The sequence below is a fragment of the Ruditapes philippinarum genome, unplaced genomic scaffold (assembly GCF_026571515.1).
Source record: "Ruditapes philippinarum isolate M1 unplaced genomic scaffold, ASM2657151v2 ctg11850_1_1_1_1, whole genome shotgun sequence".
NCBI lineage: Eukaryota > Metazoa > Mollusca > Bivalvia > Venerida > Veneridae > Ruditapes > Ruditapes philippinarum.
The window spans coordinates 1-23557 of NW_026853733.1; the positions used below are offsets into that span (position 1 = coordinate 1).

The window sequence follows — 23557 nt, forward strand, 5'->3', positions numbered from 1 at the left end:
GTATTTTCATCCTAAACCCTTTAACCATTCCACATATCCTAAATGGACTTGTCCCATCTTGCAATATGGACAAAACCATTGTATCATTTTCAAGTACAATTTCAAAATATGTAATGACTGACTAGCAAACAGTTCAGACATGAGCGGCTGACCATAGTCAGTACTGGTCCCATGGGTAGCTTCTGTAGTCACCAGCAAGTTAAGGGCTAACATAAGAAAAATCTAATTTTTACTTTAAATCTTAGCCAGTTGGAATAGATAGGGATTAGACTTTGCCACCAGTATAGAGCAAGGCCATCCTGCTGACCACTCTATATTGTTAATAGCTCAATTTTTGTATTTTAGAATTGAAATCTCTGAAATTTTGACTACTTTTCAAAATTCAAAGACGGAAAATTCTATTACACAAGTTCAGCAGTTAACAGGTAATACTTTTGTCTTTGCATTATTTTTTAGTGTGTCTAAATTTCCTTTTCATTACACATAACATTACCTCAAACAAGTTTTATTAAGCTTGACATTATGCAAGTTTATAAAGTATAAATAGGATCATTTTCCTTCAGTGGATCCTTTACAGATTTGTTACTTAATTATGTTTTAAGTAACACTGTGATACTTCTATGTTTACAAGGGGGCTTTCCAGCTTTACTGGTTTGGGCAAACACCTTAGATTTCGGCCAATTTCTTATTGAAGGCAAACTGAGTGGAGACACCAATCTTCTGTATGCTGGATGTATAGCTTTCTTATATAAAATAATTCACTGTAGAAAAAAAAAACTACATCAATAAGGGGCAAAAGATTTATAATTGATAACTCATTGGCCATGAGGCATGCCCCTACACCATTCATTTAAATGACCACATAGATGTCAATAAAGCAGCAAGTCTTAACATTTGAAAATGCTTATAAAAGTTTGTATCAGGATATAAGCTTAAAAAAAAACAATATTTGGCGAATCCCGGATAACATCTATTTTACTACTCATTTACTTAAAATTAAACTCTCTTTCTCCCATTGAGTGACAGTCTATCATACCTTGAGTACATGGTTGATATCAATAAGACCGTCTTTATCTGTGTCGAGAACCTCAAGCACTTTCTGCATCTTGACATCATCAGGTACCTTCTGAAATCTCTTCAATGATAACAGTACATCATTGATACTGACCAAGTTCTTCCTGTAATGTTGAAACAAATGACAGTGATATCAATAAATGGAATATCACAGACAGAAACAAATGATAGTGACATCTTATAACAGCAAGCTCGATAGCTTCCTCAAATGTAAGAATCATAAGTCCCTGTGGGCATTGAACATACAGATGTGATGGGCGAATGATTCAGTCAGTAATCTAAGCCTTTTAGCCATATTTGCCTAAGAAAATAAAAATATTCTTAATTCTCTGCTTTCTTTAATCAAAACACAATGCCATCAGAAAAAAGTATGTTTGCAACTACAATTTGAGTGACGTTATGCCTGTCCATGTGTAAATGGTGAGTGCACAGGTAAGTCAAAATAACATTTTGCCATAACTGCCTTCAATTTTTCAATTACTTTGCATGAGTATCAATAACTAACATGTCTCAAGGAAATTTATATATATCCTCAATAATGTAAAAAGGTGGGGCTGTTTTTTTATATTTTAGGCCATTCTTTATTTTATCCTAAACATTTGTTATTATCAACAACAGCTTAATCACCATCATAATAGTCATTAGTCAACCTTTTGAAATTTGTAGCTAATGAAGTTCAATCATACAGTGAAAAATATGAGCAAAAAGTCTCTTAAACTATCAATCCATACTTACTTTTTAGCTGAAATATCCTCCATTATCTCTGCACTTTTACCGTCTAAATCATACTTCAGTGACACCTCTTGTTTATCAATATTTTCCTGTATCTTAATCTTCTCATCTTGTAGTTTTGATATCTTCGTATCAAACTGCTTAAGCACCTTGTCCATACGTTTCAGTAAAAGTTTGGCGTTCCACGTCTCTTCTATATCTTTCTCAAGGTCTGATTTCAAACACAATGCCTTGATGTCTTCTACATCCTGTGAGAAAACATTAAATTATGTATATATATATGAAACAAACAAAAAATTTGTTTTTTTGTTTTTTTAAAAAATAAACAAGAGCTGCCTGAGGAGACCTTAACATAAGTGGTTATGCTGACGCCGATGCTCTGGTGACTAGGATAGCTCTACTTATTCTTAACGAATAGTCAAGCTAAAAATAACAATATAATACATGTACATCATTTTTCTAAATAAAACTCTATGGTACAACTTTCAATGCTTGTGTATTTCCTCAGCATATTAATATCAAACTTTACTTTTTTGCCAAAAGATCTTCAATTATCTCCTGCAATGTTTGCTTCATGAATATCAAAAACAAGTTATAGGAAACTTTCCCAGTTTGCCAACAACAAACACTAATTGCTTTATAGAGCTATCATCAATAGAGACGATATTGATGTATTGTTAATATTTTTCTGTCTATCAATAATCAATACTTATTTGAAATCAAAGCACAGAAGGCGCTGAATTTGTTTGGGTCTCAGAATGTAAGAAAGGTACAGGTTGTGAGATTATATGTATAGTGCCACCAATGCTTTCCAGCGTTTTAATTGTAGTAAATTGGCTATAAGACTAATTGCAACACTGATATTCAATCCAATGTTTATTTGACTTAAACAATTTGAAAAAAAATGAGTTGCCTTTACTGGGATTTGAACTCCAGACCTCTCGCTTCCTAAGCGAGCGCGAAAACCCTTCAGCCACGGTGAATTTATATGTGAACGGCCTGAAGAAAACCATATTATTCTAAATTAGGGCTTGTAACGACTTTAACTGTTGTTTAACACAGATGTAAATAATCCTGGAGCTTACTATAAGCATGTATATTTATAAAGAATCAAAGGGCTGCAAGTTCTGTGGTATTTTCTGATCTTTGCAATCTAAATCGTACTGTATATCTGTATGTATTTTCCTGTATAATTAAGTTTTTTTATGTATTATAATTCATTTTGCAAGGCACCAGAGTTTGATACATACGGAATTCTGCATAACTAGAGTTGCATCAAAATATCATTTATGTTCATTTTTTACGACAGCTACACTTTATCCTTGCATATCATGGCTACTTCCTTAACAAAGACACTTAAAAAAGAATTTAAAAAAAAAAATGTTTCCTCGACTGGGATTTGAACTCCAGACCTCTCACTCACTAAGCGAGCGCGTTACCCCTGCACCACGGAGAAGTTATACAAACAATGTCTGAATAACATCAAGTCATTCTAAATTTAGAACTTCCATTGCATTTCGGGTTTGTAACCCCTATAATTTCGAGGTATTTTGTTCAGGATTAACCTGTTGTTTATAAATTGAAGTAAATAATTTAGCGAAAATCTTCTCCCCCAAACAGTCCGACATGTAGAATCTATATATATTCCACTACTCGGTTTGTGTAGTATTCGGTAATCGGCATCGCTAAAAATAGTATTTTCATTGATAAAATCATATTCATCCGCGTAATTTGTGATTGTCCATTCATTGACAATTCTATAAGCCAAAGCTATTTTTAAACTTTGAATGCGTTGTAATTTGTTGGATACTTGTAACAAAATAAAAATATTTCTTTCTTTTAAATCGCTAGTTTTAAGCTGTTTTGAGAACTACTTGTTGTTAGGTTTGTCGTAAACTTCTGTGTCAGAGATTGAATGTCCGCTTTGTATTTACTTATTTTCCATCAGAAAATACAATAAAACAATATTAGAAATCTTCGACCATTCGGGAATTATTTTGCTTGAAAATTAATGTGCCTGTCTTTGACCATCTTTAGGCAGTGATCTCCCCTGAATTTTTCGGCGTTAGTGTACATATAAAGGGAAGTAGCCGCTTCAAAAAAGTGGACTACTTTCGGCATTTGCAATTAACATCATTAGACTCTGAAATTTCGCTACCATTATTTGTTTGGTCTGACGACCCAAACAAATAAAAATCAAAAATTTTGATTATTTTAATGTCTACGAATTATCAAATTCACAAAAAACATATAAAAAAGCTGTTGGCCATGTCTAACACTTAGCTGTTGTAACATATTGAACAGAATAGGAGTATATATAGATATATCGCCGATATTTGTTATCCAATATATCGATGTATCGTCAATATGCTTTGCTATGAATCAATGACATCTCTAAATTGCTTACCTCTTTATATTCATCCAGATCCTCAGCAACCTCTGCAAGTTCATCCTTGTAATGTTTAGCCTGATCTTCAATAGCTTTCTCTATATCTCCAAGGTCCTTTGCTGTTATATTGTCCTCATCTTCAATTTTCTCGGCCTTATCTACCTTCTCTGTAGTTATTACAAAGAACAATCATGATTTCTTTCATTTAGTTTTCAGTCTCACAATCAACATTATTCGACCATATGTTGGCTTTCAAGTTTTAGTGATACAATGTTTACAGTTAAGTTAAAGCAGCCGTCAGCTTTTCAAAAGGTAAAATATGTTATTTTCAGATAAATCCTTTCATATAAATGTCAAATCAAAAGAATTAAGGTGGAAAATAAAATTTGCTGATGAAAAAATACTTATACAATAAGAAAACTTCTTGATACCTGTAATCTGCTGGTCAGGTCTCTATATTGAAATAAGTAAAGCGGAAGATTCTTTTACCAATCTTCTATTTTTAGAAATGAATGTCATTGATGTGTTATAAATAGCTCTTGGGATGCTGTTTTGAAGAAGGCTTAACAGTGATATGATGTACTTTTTGAAGATAAAATTACTGAAATACTTAGTTTGAAACAACACAGAATTGTTTTTCCAACAGAAAATAAAAACTGAAGGCTGCTTTAATTTAAATATGCACCTATCAACCCTTAAAATGTCAATGGAGATTGAAAAAGAAAACTAGCAAACTAGGAAATTGTTACAAGTGCCATGAGGTTATTCATGGTTTTCTTTTGGTTTAACATTTATGTACAAAATACATTTATTACAGCTATAAACAATTATAAAGGCTTTTACACACACATGTAAAGAATACTAATTGCAAGCTTTGCTATTTTTTTTTAATTTTGTGGGCTTAGAATCCTGCTCACATAATTTTGCAAGTACCATAAAGAAGTAAAATTCAAACCAAGAGAAGTAAGGAATGTAGAGTGTTAAAAGATAGCCTCACCTTCAGAAGGTTGTTCAACAATAGGTTCTGCAGTGTCAACAACAGGTTTAACATCTTCGGTGATATCTTGTGCAGAGTCTACTGGTTCCTTCACTGTTTCAGGAACTGGTTCTGCTTCTATTGGGGTATCAATACGTTTTTCTCTTTCCTTCTGTAATAATGGTCAATGGAGAAATTTTCTAAAGTTTGACCCTTAGTAATCATTTTTGTAACATTTACAATATTTTGAACTAAATAATTTTTTTTTTGCAAACTTTTGTCAATAGTTTGGCATTAAGTATTTACACTTGCAAAATTATTACATACTTGGCAAAGGAATTTTATTTTTGCAGAAGTTAGTTAAGTCTTAATAGTTAAGCCTTCATTAAACATAACAATATACCTCAAACTTGAATGCAAGTTCATCAATAATATTCTGGTTGTCCATTTTCTGTAAGGTAAGTTCTGCGAGTTTACGTTTCTCTTCTTCGGCTTTACGTTCCTCTTCCTGTTGCTTCTCCATTTTTTCTTTCTCTTTAGCCAATCTCTCTTCTTCAGCCTGTATTTATAAAATTTTAGACATTAAACCCTCACAATACTCAAGTATTGCACTTTGAAATTACAAAGGCAAATATCCTAATTTCACTCAAATCAAAGTATTAATAACAACATGAGGCAAATAACTTTTAATCAAGCTTTGACTGAACTTGTCTATCTTTCAATTGTAAATATGATAAAATGTTCAGTGTTTGGTAACTGTTAAAACTTTAATTTTAACTAGCTCAAATTTTGAAAAATAACCATTACTGTTTTAAGGGAGACTGTTTAACACAAATTAAAAGGGAAGTAATTACTAATATTCAACAAGAGCTGTCTGTAAGACAGCATACTCTACCCTTGACAGTAAGAAAAGGGGTATCACCCTGAAAAAGGTAGATGAAAGTTATGGGACGCGTGCCAATCATGTCAGATAATCACATAGAACAAAATTTATGTACAAAGTTTCAACCCATTTCCTTAGGTACTTTTGGAGATACCAACTTGCTCAAAAAACTTAAGTTATCTGTGATGGCAACGCCAATGTTGATGCCTAAGTGAGTACAATATACTGATATGTCACATTTTTAACTATACATCCAGAATTCTGAACCAAAACCCTTAATTCATCAATATGTTTCAAGGGAGATAATTGATAATTAAAAGGGAGTTAATAACATGTAATACATACAGCAGCTTCCTTCTCCAATTTGATGGCCTTGCTCTCTTCTTCCAGAACTTTAATCTTGGTTGCCTTGTCAACTGATTCACCGCTTGATTCTGCAGATGTGACTTTAGCTTTGTCCACCTGAAAATTATCAAAGAGCATGTCTCATAAACCTTGCATACTAAAAACACTATTTGGCTATTTGGATGGTACATAAAAGCTACCAACATCAAACCATTTATCCCTTATAAAACTGAGTTATCAAATATATATTATCAAACTTTACAATGTAAAAAATAGTAAAAAAAAGTACAGTCACAATATGGACACATTACAATACTTCAGGTAAATGGAAACTTCTTCGAAAGGAATGAAAAATAAAGTTATATAGCTGGACATTGATGACTTGCTTTGATTGAGTCTGTTTTAAGATAGCTAATAGGTATTAAATTATCTCTAAACATCATCTTGCCATAGCATTTCACGATACTGACTGGAATTAAACTATTTATTCCTATGAAATCAGATGATACAGTATTAAAGATGCTTCAACCTGCTGAAATTTTACAATGGACTTGATCAATTTTGATTCTGGAACAGTCCATTTGTGCAAGCAGGAAAATAGAGCAGTCCATTCAAAATCTAATGGATACCAATGTAAAATATAAAAACTTAGCCTCCAACAGTATAAAGCCTGGTCAGACTGCGAGGATATTCAGACCGGCCTTGCTCTATACTGGTGGTAAAGGGGCTAAACATTTTCAGTTCCAGCAGGTTAAGTCAACACTCTACAACTATATACTTACAGTTGTGTCTGGGAGAGATGAGATAGTCTGTCGCAGTTGTTCTGCAGGTGACAAGTTTTCATCAAGGTACATGACTCTTGATAACAATAACAAACTAGTTGGAACTCTTTCCTGAAAATGAACATCAACCATAACAAAACTTGACATTAAAGAAATGCACAAAAATAGAAAAAAATCTAATTATTGACTTTTTCCTGTTGCATATACTGCTTACATGGACAAAGAACAAAAAGATGACAAGAAAATGAAGAATAATGACGTTCAACATTATTAACTAACAGTGTATTAGTGTAAAAGTACAAGTAAAAGTACAAGAAACATGGCAGTGCCATGACACCAGGTTTTCTATTTTTAGTAACAGTGACTTTGACTTTGACCCTAGAAAATCTTAAAACAATCCCAAGAGAGATTTCTGCATGAACTTGCTATATATTATTATATACCAAGTTTGATGACAATATCTCAGTCCTAACTCTAGTAATCAACCAGAAACCACCTGTTACACCACCGACCACATTCTAAATACCCGAAATTTTCTAATAAACATTTTCAAACTTGAAAACCTTATTAATAATAAACGGTATTGTTAAATCAAGGTCAATGAAAGAGTATCTTGGTATTATTTTCAAAGCCACATCACACCTAGAGATTTTCTCCTCCAGTGACCGTAGCCTAGCAAAATTACTTTCAGCCAAATATAAGTTTCAGATTAAGATACTTCTATAATAGAATACATGTTAATGAATTTTCAACTTGTTTTAGGCTATCTATCAATAACATTAAATCAGACTGGTTCTAGGTTGGTATACATATTTGACTAGAATGTGTCAAATTTTTTAATTTGATATAAGCCGGGAATCAACAAAACTTTGACTTGTTCTGATTAAAGATGAAAACACTTTAATGTTCCTTTTTGTAAATAGGCAAAAAATAAGACAAATACTTTGAGATGAAGTTCCAACCAATGTTCAAGCTGTATTTTAAGACGCTCCTCTGATACACCGAGTGCTCGCATACCTCGCGCCCTGTTAGCTGCCTGTAATTCTTCAGTAGTTAGAGAGTCTATACCATCACGCAAAATAAACTGTAACAAACAACAAAATTATCTGTAACCATGGCTTTATCCAGCAATTTTGGGAAAAGGGCCCTAGCATTAATTGGGAAAAAATTACTTGGCATTTTGGGAAATTTGAGAAATTTTAACAAGAGGGCCATGATGGCCCTAGATCGCTCACCTGAATTATCAAACTCATCCAAACAATTACCTAGACAAGCATTCTGACCAAGTCTCATGACAGGTGAGTCAAAAATGTGACCACTACAGTGTTAACAAGGATTATCCATATTTGAGCAGTGCGACCTAGTTTTTTACCCAGGTGACACATATTCAAACTTGACCTAGAAATCATCAAAACAAACTTTCAGACCAATTTCCAGGATACTTGGATCAAAACAGTAGCAACTAGAGTGTTAACAAGATTTTTCTATTTTTAGCTCCGGTGACCTAGTTTCACATGCGATTTCGAACTCATCCAAGCAATTACCTAGACAAGCATTCTGACCAAGTTTGATGATAATGGAGTCAAAAATGTGACCACTAGAATGTTAACAAGGTTTTTCCATATTTGGGCGGTGTGACCTAGTTTTTCATCCAAGATGACCCATGTTCGATCTTGACTTAGAAATCATCAAAACAAACTTTCAGACCAATTAACAGAATATTTGGATCACAACAGTAGCCACTAGAGTGTTAACAAGATTTTTCTATTTTTAGCTCCTGTGACCTAGTTTTTCATCCGAGATGTCCCATGTTCGATTTATTCCCAGCAATGACCTAGACAAGTTTCCTGACCAAGTTTTGATGACAATTGAGTCAAAATTGTGACCACTAGAGTGTTAACAAGTTTTTTTCTATATTTTAGCTCCTGTGACCTAGTTTTTCATCCGAGATGACCCATGTTCGAACTCATCGGAGTTATTACCTAGACAAGCATCTTGATCAAGTTTGATGATGATTGAATTGCAAAAAAATGTGACCGCTAAAGTGTTAACAAGGTTTTTCTATTTTTAGCTCCGGTGACGGCTACTTTTTCATCCGAGATGACCCATGTTCGAACTCATCCAAGCTATCAACTAGATAAGCATCCTGACCAAGTTTGATGATGATTGATGCAAAAATGTGACCGCTAGAGTGTTAACAAGGTTTTTCTATTTATAGCTCCGGTGACCTAGTTTTTCATCCGAGATGACCCATATTCGAACTCATCCGAGCTATTATCTAAACAAGCATCCTGACAAAGTTTGATGATGATTGGGTCAAAAATGTGACCACTAGAGTGGTCACAAGGTTTTTCTATTTTTAGCTCCTGTGACCTAGTTTTTCATCAGAGATGACCCATGTTCGAACTCATCCAAGCAGCAATTGACTAGACAAGCATTCTGACCAAGTTTGATGATGATTGGTTCAAAAATGTGACCACTAGAGTGTTCACAAGGTTTTTCTATTTATAGCTCCTGTGACCTACTTTTTCATCCGAGATGACCATGTTCGAACTCATCCGAGCTATCACCTAGACAAACATCCTGACCAAGTTTGATGATGATTGGGTCAAAAATGTGACCTCTAGAGTGTTCACAAGGTTTTTTCTATTTTTAGCTCTTGTGACCTAGTTTTTTCATCTGAGATGACCCATGTTCGAACTCATCCGAGCTTTCAACTAGATAAGCATCCTGACCAAGTTTGATGATGATTGAGGCAAAAAATGCGACCGCTAGAGTGTTCACAAGCAATTGTGGACGGCCGGACGGACGACGGACGACGGACATTCATCGATCCTAAAAGCTCACCCTGAGCAAGCTCAGGTGAGCTAAAAAGTTGAAAATTTGCCTTAAAACAATTCTATTTTTGAGCTGCTCCTGGGATAGTTAGTTTTTTTTTTCCTTTCTTTTTTTTGAAATTGGGATAAAAATAGTCTATTTTGGATTGGGAATTGGGCTTATAGTGATTTCTTATTTTGTATGAAAGTTAAAATACTACTTTGATTACATTTTGCTACTTTTATGCTTTATAAAATTTGCATTTACCTTCACTTTCTTCAGGTAACGAGCATCTCAAAAGCTCTAAACCATTATTTTAATGTTATAAAATTCATATTTGCCTTTTCTATAGAAGTAAATATGTATTCGTTTCTGAGGCATAATGTGCCTTTAAGAAATCCAAAAAATAGCTACAGTAACACAATCTAGCCCTATTAGTTTTGCCCCAAGTACATAATACTGAATACAATCTCTACACATAGATGTCCAACAATAATAATAATAACAAGATATGTTTGTAAAACATGTATGCCCCCTATCAGCAGCCAATTAGTCATGTGATAAGGTTATTATGCATGACTTCTGACCCAGTGATCAAACAATTAATAAGGGTTATCAAGTATCTACTGGTCATGACCTTAACCTTTGACCCCTTGACCCAAAACTCAATAGGGGTCATCTGCTGGTCACGACCAATCATCATTACAAAAGTTTGAAGTTCCTAGGCCTAAGCGTTTTTAGTTAATTGATCGGAATCTGTTTTAACATACAACCTCAATGTGACCTTGACCTTTGAGCCCTTGACCCCAAAATCAATAGGTCATCTGCTGGTCATGACCAATCACCATACCATGTTTGAAGTTCCTAGGCCAAAAGGTTTCTTAAGTTATTGATTTGAAAGCATTTTTACCTACAAGGTCAATGTGACCTTGCCCTTTGACCCCTTAACCCCAATATCAATAGGGGTCATCTACTGGTCATGACCAATCACCATACTAAGTTTGAAGTTCCTAGGCCCTTAAGGTTCTTAAGTTATTGATCGGAAAACCGTTTTTACCTAAGAGGTCAATGTGACCTTGACCTTTGACCCCTTGACCCCAAATTCAATAGGGGTCATCTACTGATCATGACCAATCACCATATTAAGTTTGAAGTCCTTAGGCCTAAGGGTTCTTTCGTTATTGATCGGAAACCGTTTTTACCTACAAAGTCAATGTGACCTTGACCTTTGATCCCTTAAACCCCAAAATCAATAGGGGTCATCTGCTGGTCATGACCAATCACCATACCAAGTTTGAAGTTCCTAGGCCTAAGGGTTCTTTTTGTTATTGATCAGAAACCGTTTTTACCCAAGAGGTCAATGTGACCTTGACCTTTGACCCTTGACCCTAAAATCAATAGGGTCATCTACTGATCATGACCAATCACCATACCAAGTTTGAAGTTCCTAGGCCTTAAAGTTTTAGGTTATTGATCGGAAACCGTTAATTGCTTACAAGGTCAATATGACCTTGACCTTTGACCCTTGACCCCAAAATCAATAGGGGTCATCTACTGATCATGAACCCATCACCAATCAACCATACCAAGTTTGAAGTTCATAGGCCTTAAGGTTCTTTAGTTATTGATCGGAAACCGTTTTTTGTTTTTACAAGGTCAATGTGACCTTGACTTTTGACCCCTTGACCCCAAAATCAATAGGGGTCATCTACTGATCATGACCAATCACCATACCAAGTTTGAAGTTCCTAGGCCTTAAAGTTCTTTAGTTATTGATGGGAACACGTTTTTGCTTACAAGGTCAATGTGACCTTGACCTTTGACCCCTGACCCCAAAATCAATAGGGATCATCTACTGATCATGACAAATCACCATACCAAGTTTGAAGTTCCTAGGCCTTAAGGTTCTTTAGTTATTGATCAGAAACAGTTTTTGTTTTACAAGGTCAATGTGACCTTGACCTTTGACCCCTTGACCCCAAAATCAATAGGGGTCATCTACTGTTTATGACCAATCACCATACCAAGTTTGAAGTTCCTAGGCCTTAAGTTTCTTTAGTTATTGATCGGAAACCGTTTTTGCTTACAAGGTCAATGTGACCTTGACCTTTGACCCATTGACCCCAAAATCAATAGGGGTCATCTACTGGTCATGACAAATAACCATACCAAGTTTGAAGTTCCTAGGCCTAAGGGTTCTTTAGTTATCACTCGGAAACCATTTGGTCTACGGACCGACGGACCAACGGACCGACAAGTGCAAAGCAATATACCCCCTTTTCTTCGAAATGGGGGCATAATAATAGTAATAATAATAATAATAATAAATTATTATAATAATAATAGATTCTTTCTTTTACACAGGCAATCAAATATTTCATACTATGTGTTATAAATTAAGTGTGTATGTTTCCATAAACATACAAAGTAATATAAAAATATCTTTTATCTCGAATGAAACATGACATAAAAATTTCTGTGAGTCAAATGTTGTACCTTATCATCCACTGTAAGTTCTCTCATTCTCGTTTCAATCTGGAATCGGAGTACTCTAGCATTGGGTATATCACTCAGGAACCCGATACCTAGTAGTTTACACAGACCCTGTAACTGTTTTATACTGAGATCATCCAGGGTTAAAGTGTTCTCAAACAACCGGGAAAACTTTAATATCTCTGATATTGGAGGTATCACTTCACTACTTTTCACCTGAAATTGTTAAAAACAAAATTTCAAACAATGACATTTAAAGGAAACTACAATGTATGTCCTTAAATGTTATGTGAAAAAAGTTCTTGCAATTTTAAATGATCATGCTTGAAACCCCTTTCTGTAACTTTTTTTCTTTCCTTTTTTTTTTTTTTTTGGGGGGGGGGGGGGGGGGTGGGGGTGGCCGGGGGTGGGGATTGTTATGTCCACCAACACAGTTTAGCTCTTATGGCGACTTTCCAGCTTTAATAGTGGAGGAAGTCATAAAGTAAACTTCTGTGTTTTAATTTGAGCACAAATGGGCACCAGAGTAGAACCACCACCGTTCCATATCCAGATAGTTTATGGAACGTCGGCTGATCTAAGATACAACACACCAATAAAAGTTAATCAAAATACATGTATGTACGAGTATAAATGCAAAACCTTTGGTTTGAAACCAATCGTCTTAAAACCCAAAGTGAAAGGACCATTAAAGGTGTCTGCCTTACAAATATGGAAGTATCATTAAATAGAAATAAAGATGCTGGGAGAAACTTAAGCTATATCCAACTTGCCGCAATGCCATACCACTGAGGGATAGGACTGGTATAGTCAAGTGATAAAAAGGAAAATAACTGGAAACAAGATTGCATTTGAGAAAAATGCTATGCCACCGCATGGTTCAAATTTCATAGCTGTACATCAAAGGACAAGAAAGTAGGTCACATCATCAAAATCTAGGTCAAAGTTCAATTTTACAACTAAAACTGTGCACATGGTCAAAATGTCATTGCTGTACATCAAAGGACAAGAAAGTAGGTCACTGTCTTCTTGGACAAGGCATAATTTTGACCCAAGGGTTTAATAACAATCTTGATACAGGTCCATCAAACAACATTTCAAGTCAAATATCTAAGCTATAGCTTTCTCCCATTCAGAAAACATTTATTTTATTTTCTGTTTTTAATACGTGTACATAATGAGAATCACTGCCCCCCGGGCAGGGCCAATTTTTGACATTTGAACAACTTTGGTAGAAGACCTATAGATGATATTATATATCAAACATCAAAGCTCTATGCCTTGAACCTTCAGACAAAAATATACTTTTTTTTTCACTATATGTACATAATGAAAATCAATGACCCCTGGGGCGGAACCAATTTTGACCCCAGGGCTATAATTTGAAAAATCTTGCTAGAGGTTCACTACACATTGTTTCATGCAAAATATCTTAACTCTATCCTTTGTAAATTTAGGGAAGATGATTTTTTAAGTTTTAACTATATACATATAAGATAAACCTATGGCTCCCTGGGGCGGGGCTAATTTTGACACAAGACGCAAAATTTGAACAACTTTGGTAGAGTACCTTTAGATGATATTATTTAACAAATATTAAAGCTCTAAGCCTTGTACCTTCAGACAATAAGATTTTTTTATTTTTTACTATATGTATATATTGAAATCAATGACCCCCAGGGCTGGGGCAATTTTGACCCCAGGGCTATAATTTGAACAATCTTGCTAGAGGTTCACTACACAATGTTTCATGCAAAATATCTAACCTCTAGCATTTGTTAATTGCTAGAAGAATTTTTTTCAGTTTTTACTATAAACATATAAGGAAAACCAATGACCCCTGGGGCAGGGCCGATTGTGACCCCAGGGCTATAATTTGAACAATCTGGGTAGAGGTCTACCAGACAATGCCTTATGCAAAATATCTAAGCTCTAGGCCTTTTGGGTCTTTACAAGAAGGTGTTTTAAGTTTTTACTATATGTACACATAGCGAAAATCAATGACCCCGGGGCCGGGCCGATTTTGACCCAAGGGCTATAATTTGAACAATCTTAGTAAGGGTCTACCAGATGATGCCTTATGCAAAATATCTAAGCTCTAGGCCTTTTGGGTTTTTACAAGAAGGTATTTAAAGTTTTTACTATATGTACATAGTGAAAATCAATGACCCCCGGGGCGTGGGCCAATTTTGACCCCAGGGCTATAATTTGAACAATCTTGTTAGAGGTCTACCAGACAATGCCTTATGCAAAATATCTAAGCTCTAGGCCTTTTGGGTCTTTACAAGAAGATTTTTTAAATTTATTCTTATAATTCCTTTTGGTTGCCATGGCAACCAGATTTCTGCATGGAATGAAATTCTTTGAACAACTTTGGAAGCCCTTCACCCAAGGAACAATCCTGCCAAGTTTGGTTGAAATTGGACTAGTAGTTTTTCACAAGAAGATTTTTTAAGTTCACTATATAATCTATATAACACAAACACACACACACACACACACAAACACACACAGGTGAATTGCTATATGCCACCGCATCGCAGATTGCGGTGGCATAAAAATGGATGGCACAGACTTATAACCTTGAAAATATCATTCAATTTGTATTGATAAGCAAGTGTGCCAATTATGAAGTTATTAGTACAGGTAGAACTTAAGATATATCCACCTTGTGACTTTAGCTTAACATAGTACAGACAGATGAACATACAATTACTTTATGACTATATACAAATGTAACAAATAAGTCAATCAACTATGAGTAAGGCCATTTGCAAAAGAGACTCCCTCCCTGAAGCATACAGCTCTAAATACTAAAATAGAGTGAAAAATATAAAACAAGAATAGTAACAACTAACCATATATCAAACTTATACCTTTTTCATAAAGTCTGTAAATTCTTGTACACTTGACACTGTATCATCTTTTTTGCTTTTGGCTTTTAGCGGCATATCATGAAGACTTTCTACCAACAGTTTGGCAGACTCAATTTTCCTTTGAAGTTTGTTACTTATCTGGGTTTCCTACAATACATATACATTGTATTAAAGATATGCTATGCTCAAATTTGATATAAGAAAATATTGATAATCGCTACACAGTCTCTTTGTATTAATATAAAATATATTGTAATATGAACTCATATACAATTCCTGCTTCTTTATCATTTGAACATTAAAAGTGTTTAAAATATCGAATTGATTTCGGCATGAAAAGTTACTTATGTGTAATTATACGTACTTTAAGTCATTGTATAATTTTCTTTACAAACAATACAGTATTTAGTACTTTGAATGTTTCTTACAAAACTGTAATTTTACGAACACCATGACGTTACAGGTCGAATCATTGTTTCTAAATTGAATTAGCCTGCAACTTGAATATATATGGGATTTGCGAACAAACAAGTTGGTTTATAGTAAGTGCATATGCTAATAAGTTACTACAATAACAGTTAAGTCTAGGGATTATGTTTTTGAATGACTTTCCGACATTGTCATTTGTTTTGCTACCCGGAAGTATAAATTTACATTGAGTTAACATACCTTGTATTTTTTGACAAAGAGATTGTTAACTGTAACAAAGGTAAAATCGATATTTTAAACACTTTTAATGTTCAAATTGAGTTATGAAAATTAAAGAGTTAATTTATTTATACATTGTTTCTTATACCTAGAATCTAATTCTTATAAATATCGTTGTTTTAAATTCTATATTGTCTGTTTCGAATTTGGCCCATTCCTTAAAATCCACTCACAGGTTTTTTTTAGGAACAGCTCAGCCAACCCCCACATGTATATATATTTTCCTAAATATATCCTGATAGCGCATACATGTTACAATATAAATTTAAATCATCTCAGTTACTTTAGAATTAATTTCAACACTTTTGTCAAAAGAAAATTAAGATTAATATTAAAACTCTATTTCATCCAAATATCACCAGACTCTACTTAAAAGACTGTATAATGTGAATATCCATCTCATACCCTTGCTTCCTTTGATATGAACACTTTTGGTATCATCCCAATATACATAAAGACTGGAATTAAAACCTCCATGCATGGTATAATCAGAGTTGGCAGGATTGGAAACATCAGCAACAAATCTACAAGGGTCTGTTTTAACTGTAACAAAAACATAAAAACATTTACTATTTTTGTAAATATCTTGTCAAAATAATTAAAGGGACTACACGGAGGCAACTAATCTATGAGCATCAGTTTAAATTGTAACAAAAATATGAAAACATTTACTATTTTTCAAATATCTTATCAAAATGATTAAAGGGACTCCACTGAGGTCAAATAGCGAATCATCTGAGGAATTTAAATGATAAAGATATGCAAAAGAAAATTAAGAAATACACGAAGAAATGAATTGAAATTTGTATTTTTGTGTTATCCTTAGCACAATTGAGTCAAAAGTGTTGCATCGCTTTTCAATTTAGTGTCATTTTTCACAATTAGAATCACTATTCTGGAAAAATGGAAAGAGCAAATCTTTTGCACATAAGTTATTGGTCTAGATCTACATTAATTTGAATATCAATCTTGGAAAAATATTTCCTGTCTTGTCATGTCAAAAAACCTCAGTGGAGTCCCTTTAATAAGTTAAAGAGAATTTAAACAAGGGTGCCATAGTCACAAAATACGCCCGTTTACGAAAGCTTTAGATGGAGATGGGGGCATTATAGATAAGTGTTATCTAGCAAGCAAGTTTTTATTCTTGGCACTGTGTTGTTAAATGAACCTTAACACAATTCAGTAGGGAAGATATACACATGATGTGTGACCTTGACCTTGGTCGCAGGGACCTGAATTTTATGCACAGCACTCAGCCTCACAATGATGAACATTTGTGCCAAATTATATTGAAATCCCTCTATGCATGTAGAAGTTTTGCTAAGACAAGCGTTTTTCTATGAGCTCTAACTGTGACCTTCACCTTTGACCTAGAGTCTTGGTTCATGTGCAGGGCACTACGTCTCATGGTGGTGAACAATTCTATAAAGTAACCTCCTAAAATTCCTCCATGCATGTAGAAAATATGCTCCGAACAACATCTGGATATTTAATCATCTCCAGTGACCTTGACCTTGCAAATATTAACCTAAATTAAATGTGTCACACCTGTAGTCATGATAGTTACCATTTGTGCTACAATCCATCAATAAATGATGACTAAATGGTCCCTATACACATCTTCAAATTTTTATCTGAACTTTGACCTCTATGTGTAACCTTGACTTTGGTCGCAGGGATCTGAATTTTGCGTGCGACACTCAGCCTCACAATGGTGAACATTTGTGCCAAGTTATATTGAAATCCCCCTATGAATGTAGAAGTTTTGCTCCGGACAAGCGTTTTTCAATGAGCTCTAAGTGTGACCTTGACCTTTGACCTGGAGACCTGGATCATGCATGGAGCAATACATATCATGGTGGTGAACATTTCCATAAAGTATTATAAAAATTCTTCCATACATGTAGGAGATATGCTCCAGACAAAATCTGGATATTTCACCATCTTTAGTGACCTTGACCTTGCATATATTGACCTAAAGTACATGTGTCACAGCTGTAGTCATGATAATGACCATTTGTGTTACAATTCCTCAATAAATGATGATTAAATCTTCCCTATACACATCTTCATATTTTTATCTAAACTTTGACCTCTATGTGTGACCTTGACCTTGGCTGCAGGGACCTGAATTTTGTGCGCGACACTCCGCCTCACAATGGTGAACATTTGTGCCAAGTTATATTGAAATCCCTCTATGCATGTGGATGTTTTGCTCCGGACAAGCGTTTTTCAATGAGCTCTAAGTGTGACCTTGACCTTTGACCTGGAGACCTAGTTCATGTGCGTGACATGGCTTCTCATAATGGTGAACATTTCTATGAAATTTCATTAAAATCCCTCCATGCGTGTAGGAGATATGCTCCGGACAAAATCTGGATATTTCATCATCTTTAGTGACCTTGACCTTGAATATATTGACCTAAATTATATGTATCACAGCCATAGTCTTGATAATGATTATTTGTGTTACAATCCCTCAATAAATGTTGACTAAATGGTCCATATACACATCTTCATATTTTTATCTGAACTTTGACCTTTATGTGTGACCTTGACCTTGGCCGCAAGGACCTGAATCTTGCGCGCGACACTCCGCCTCACAATGGTGAACATTTGTGCCAAGTAATATTGAAATCCCTCTATACATGTGGAAGTTTTGCTCCGGACAAGCATTTTTCAATGAGCTCTAAGTGTGACCTTGACCTTTGACCTAGAGACCTGGTTCATGTGCGCGACACTGCTCCTTATAGTGGTAAACATTTCTATGAAGTTTCATTAAAATCCCTCCATACATGTAGGAGATATGCTCCGGACAAAATTGGACTATATATTAACATTTCCTGCTTGAGATGAAAAATTGATGTTACTGATGTTTTATTGGTAAACTTCTTTATCTAGAATCATCTTACAGGATCTTTATTTATATTTCATCTTATTCTGCACTGCTAGGTCATACCAACACTGTATATATCATATGGCTACATTTAAAGGTAAAATGCCTTCTTTATTCAAAGGCCAAAAATCATTCATCTGGACAACCCATTTAATATACGCAAGTACTTGTAGCATCAACCAATCCTGTAAAGTTTCATACCAATTGCATTAGTAGTACATGTATAAAAGTAGCAGAAAGAACAAATTTTGAAAATAAAAGGCCTAAAGTAAACTGTGACAAAAGTCACTGAACTGGAAAATGCTGACAATATACACATCTAGACTTGGTAGATATGTAGTTAATATGAAACTGCACCAGTAGTTGCCACAGGCAGAAAAACAGGCGACTTAAAAGTCATCCTTATATATAAGCAGGCAACCCAAAAATTATAAACAGACCAAAATGCCATTTTCATTCACAGGCAATAACTCAGGCAAAAATTATTTAACCTGAAAATCTGTTAGATATGTGCAAGAACCTGAGGAATCAATTGATCCTGTAATTAAGTTTCATTCAAATTGCATAAGTAGTATAAGAAAAGTAGTTTAGACAAACTTACAAAAAAATCATTAAAAGGCCATTATTCTTGCCATTTATTTTGTTATTTTCCTTTGTTTAATAGAGGGCCATAGGTCACTTATTCTACTGTAACGGAATGAACTCTATTGTCCTCTTTTGTTCTGTTTATAGTTAGATGGCCCCCGTATTCCTTTTCTGTAGTGCTGACAGAAATTGCAGAATTGATCCTAATGTATGTATAGTGATCCCTTATACAGAGAAGCGGTGACACACACACAAAAAATCAAGCAAAATGGGATTCAGGTCTATCTGCCCTTCTGTAAGGCTGAGTATATTGATAGTGAACATGTATATGTATATCAAATTTGATGTGAATAACTTTGAAAGATTATCAGCCCTTTTGAAACGGCCTCCTTTTACAAAAAGCATGTATGTAGGTTTGAAGTGAAAAAACATGGAACTAAAAAAAGATAATGAACAATTCAAAAATTGGCAGCTGGACATGTTCATTAAAAAAATTAGGGTTGTCACTTTATCCATTTAAACAGGTATGGTCGGTTTTTGGTTAAAAACCAGTTAGGAAACTCAATAACTGGAAACCAAGGTTAGTATTAGACAAAGTGACAAGTTTTTCAAAATATATTCTAAACATTACCTTAGTTTTTCCTAACAAGATGTGACAATCTACTTGTATTTCAAAAATCTGATCATGTACAGTACTGTCCTAATGGAAAGTAGTTACTTTATATTCAGACTTCTATTGTAATTATTGTAAAGCACAACAAAATACAAACAAAATGTCATATATTATCATGTATATAACAAAGAATCTAAGAATTTTGTTAAATGTTTAACACCGTCATTAGGTAGCCTGGCTGCCATGTAAAAGTTTACCATTTTTGCAAACTGTGACACCCCTAATGAGATTCAGCTTATCAAGTGTCAGGGTGTCCGTTTGACCCTTTAAATGACTCTTGTACCCTTCAAATTTCCAAAAGGCCTGATTTGACCCTCAGGATTTTAACTGGAGGGTCAAACTTTGTTAAAATCATGGGGATTTGACCTTGTAGTCGGTAACAGATGTGTTAATAATTATACAGATATATTATACCTACCAATCTATATTCTCTCCTGGTTAGGGTCGACCTCCCACTTTTTAAATATTTATAACTTAATGGTATACAAATACGTAAATCTTTCCAGAACAGTTTCATTCCATCTTTATAGAACAAAAATTCGTGATAAAGGTGTTTTCCAACTCCAACTATTCCTTCCTCTCGTAAAAATTTGATAAATTTTAGCCATTTTGCGTAAATTTTCGTAGCAAAAGCTTTAACTATATTCTGTTTCTCTGGTACTGGCACAGGCTCTTTCAACTTCACTTTATCTTTTGAGGATTTTTCTTTTTCCTTCTCCTTCAAATTTTTCAGTGATTTTTCGACAACAGTATCCTCTTTGCTAAGATATGCCGATGAATGAAATAAACGCTTAAATATATGTTCTTCGTATAAGTTGAGGTCTATAAATAATGAGGAGGAATGTAAAAATAAAGACTGGCTGTGGAGACCCGATACTGCCCATTTTACTCCAGTATTTTGTGACCTTGACAATACTGTTCTGTTATTGGTATTACGGTTCACATATTTATATTTGGTGTAGTTTCCATTGTCATCATCATTGTTTATACTGTAAATAGTAAATAAATGTATTATTCCAGAAAAGTAGTTGTAATGATTGGAATTCTAATGCTTGAGAATATATAACAAGAGGGCCATGATGGCCCTGAAAACGCTCACCTGTATATAGGTCCCCCGGAACGGGGCCAGTTTAAACCCCAGGGCTTTTATTTGAACAAACTTGGTAGACACCCATTAGAAGATGTTTCATGCTAAACATCTAAGGTCTAGCTCGTTGGGTTTTTTAAAAGAAGATTTTTTAAGTTTTTTCTTTACACATATATTTAAAAACAATGAGGGCAGGGCCAGTTTTGACCCCAGGGCTTTTATTTGAACAATCTTTGTAGACACTTACTAGAAGATGTTTCATGCTTAATATCTAAACTCTAGCTATTCGGGTTTTTCCGAAGAAGATTTTTAAGTTTTTGCTATACACATATAAAGAAAATCAATGTCCCCCGGGACGGGGCCAATTTTGACCCCAGGGCTCTTATTTGAACAAACTTGGTAGACATCCATTAGAACATGTTTCATGCTAAATATCTTAGCTATCTTTAAAAGAAGATTTTTAAGTTTTTACTATATTAATATAGGGAAAATCAATGACCCCCTGGGGCGGGGCCAATTTTGACCCCAGGGCTTTTATTTGAACAAACTTGGTAGACATCCATTAGAACATGTTTCAAGCTAAATATCTTAGCTCTAGCTCTTTGTGTTCTTTAAAAGAAGATTTTTAAGTTTTTACTATATGCATATAGGAAAAATCAATGACCCCCTGGGGCGGGGCCAATTTTGACCCCAGGGCTTTTCTTTGAACAAACTTGGTAGACACCCATTAGAAGATGTTTCATGCTAAATATCTTAGCTCTAGCTCTTTGAAGATTTTTTAAGTTTTTACTATATACATAAAGGGAAAATCAATGACCCCCTGGGGCGGAGCCAATTTTGACCCCAGGGCTTTTATTTGAACAAACTTGGTAGACACTCACTAGAAGATGTTTCATGCCAAATATCTAAGCTCTAGCTATTAGGGTTTTTTACAAGAAGATATTTAAAGTGGTTTTTTAGTGGTTTTTTTCAATTGCCATGGCAACCAGAGTTCTGCATGGAATTAAATTCTTTGAACAATTTTCAAAGGTGACCACCAAAGGAACATTCCTGTGAAGTTTGGATGAAATTGGCTTAGTGGTTTATGAGGAGATGTCATTTAAAGTAAAAGTTTACGGACGTTGGACGAACGCCGGACGGACGCCGGACGAAAAGCGACCACAAAAGCTCACCTGACCCTGTCACAAAGTGACAGGTGAGCTAAAAAACAACATGATTGTTATAAAATCTTTCAAGCTGCATGCCACCAGATGAGCCAAAATATTCAAAGAAAATCATACTTTGGGAAAACGCACTAAGATTGAAAGATAAGAAAATAGATTCAAGATTCAAGTTAGAATTTATATCTTATGTGCGATTAATGACTGATTTTGCTGTATTTATCACCATATTTCTACTGCATTACTAACGCATTAAGGGCTATTTTTTTGCATATTTCCACTCCTTTTTATAATTAACGTGGATTGTAAGTCCCGTTTGCAATATGTAAATTAATATGTTTGTTCACTTTGCCGTATTTTACTTTTATAAACATTTTCAAAATTTTAATGAAAATAAGGATAAATCTGGAGGCGTGCTGCTTAAATATATATATATATATATATATATATATATATATATATATATATATATATATATATATATATATATATATATCTTACTTCTTTCCAAAAAAATTTTTTTTTTCATTAACAATACTCTTAGTATTTGAATGGTATCCATTAGAAAATTTTGTAATTATAAAATTGAATAATAAATGACAAACAATTGTAAATTTTACCTTGAAACACTGTACAACTGTTTACAGCCACAAACATAATACCTTCGAGCTGGCTCTGAAAAGTAGAAGAACAAACTACAAAATCAGTCAGAAAAATGCGCAAATGCTGCTAGGCTTAACCTAAACTTACCAATTAAATCAATTTTCTCCTGTTCCCAGGATTTTCTTTAGAAAAAATTCTTTTTGGAAAATTTGATTGGAAAAAATATCCATTAAATCAATTGTGTCATGACTGCTCTGTGTAAAATCTGCATACAGTGTCCCAGTGACCATCTGTATTCAGAATTATACTTTATCCTCATTGATTAATGACTTCACATCATTTGGGGACCTACACAATGTACATAAATGTCTGGTATAAACACTCATGCAACGACATACCTCATCCAAAAACTACACAAGTTAAAGCCGACACTCCATTCGACAATTTTATCCAAAAAAAAATACATAGACAAGTGTAA

General features: G+C 34.4%; 1 protein-coding gene across 1 annotated transcript; it reads right to left on the bottom strand.

Moving 5' to 3' along the window:
* Positions 1-1036: 1036 nt before the first annotated feature.
* On the bottom strand, positions 1037-23151 carry LOC132737654 (mitochondrial proton/calcium exchanger protein-like; the record flags this gene model as incomplete). The annotated part of the gene is given in 13 exon segments (XM_060724985.1): positions 1037-1178; positions 1810-2054; positions 4214-4362; positions 5193-5343; positions 5575-5730; positions 6400-6516; positions 7182-7292; positions 8125-8265; positions 12495-12707; positions 15368-15514; positions 16481-16618; positions 20648-21218; positions 23097-23151. Coding segments are annotated over 13 exon segments (2336 nt in total), but the record flags the coding sequence as incomplete, so codon positions are not given.
* Positions 23152-23557: the final 406 nt, after the last annotated feature.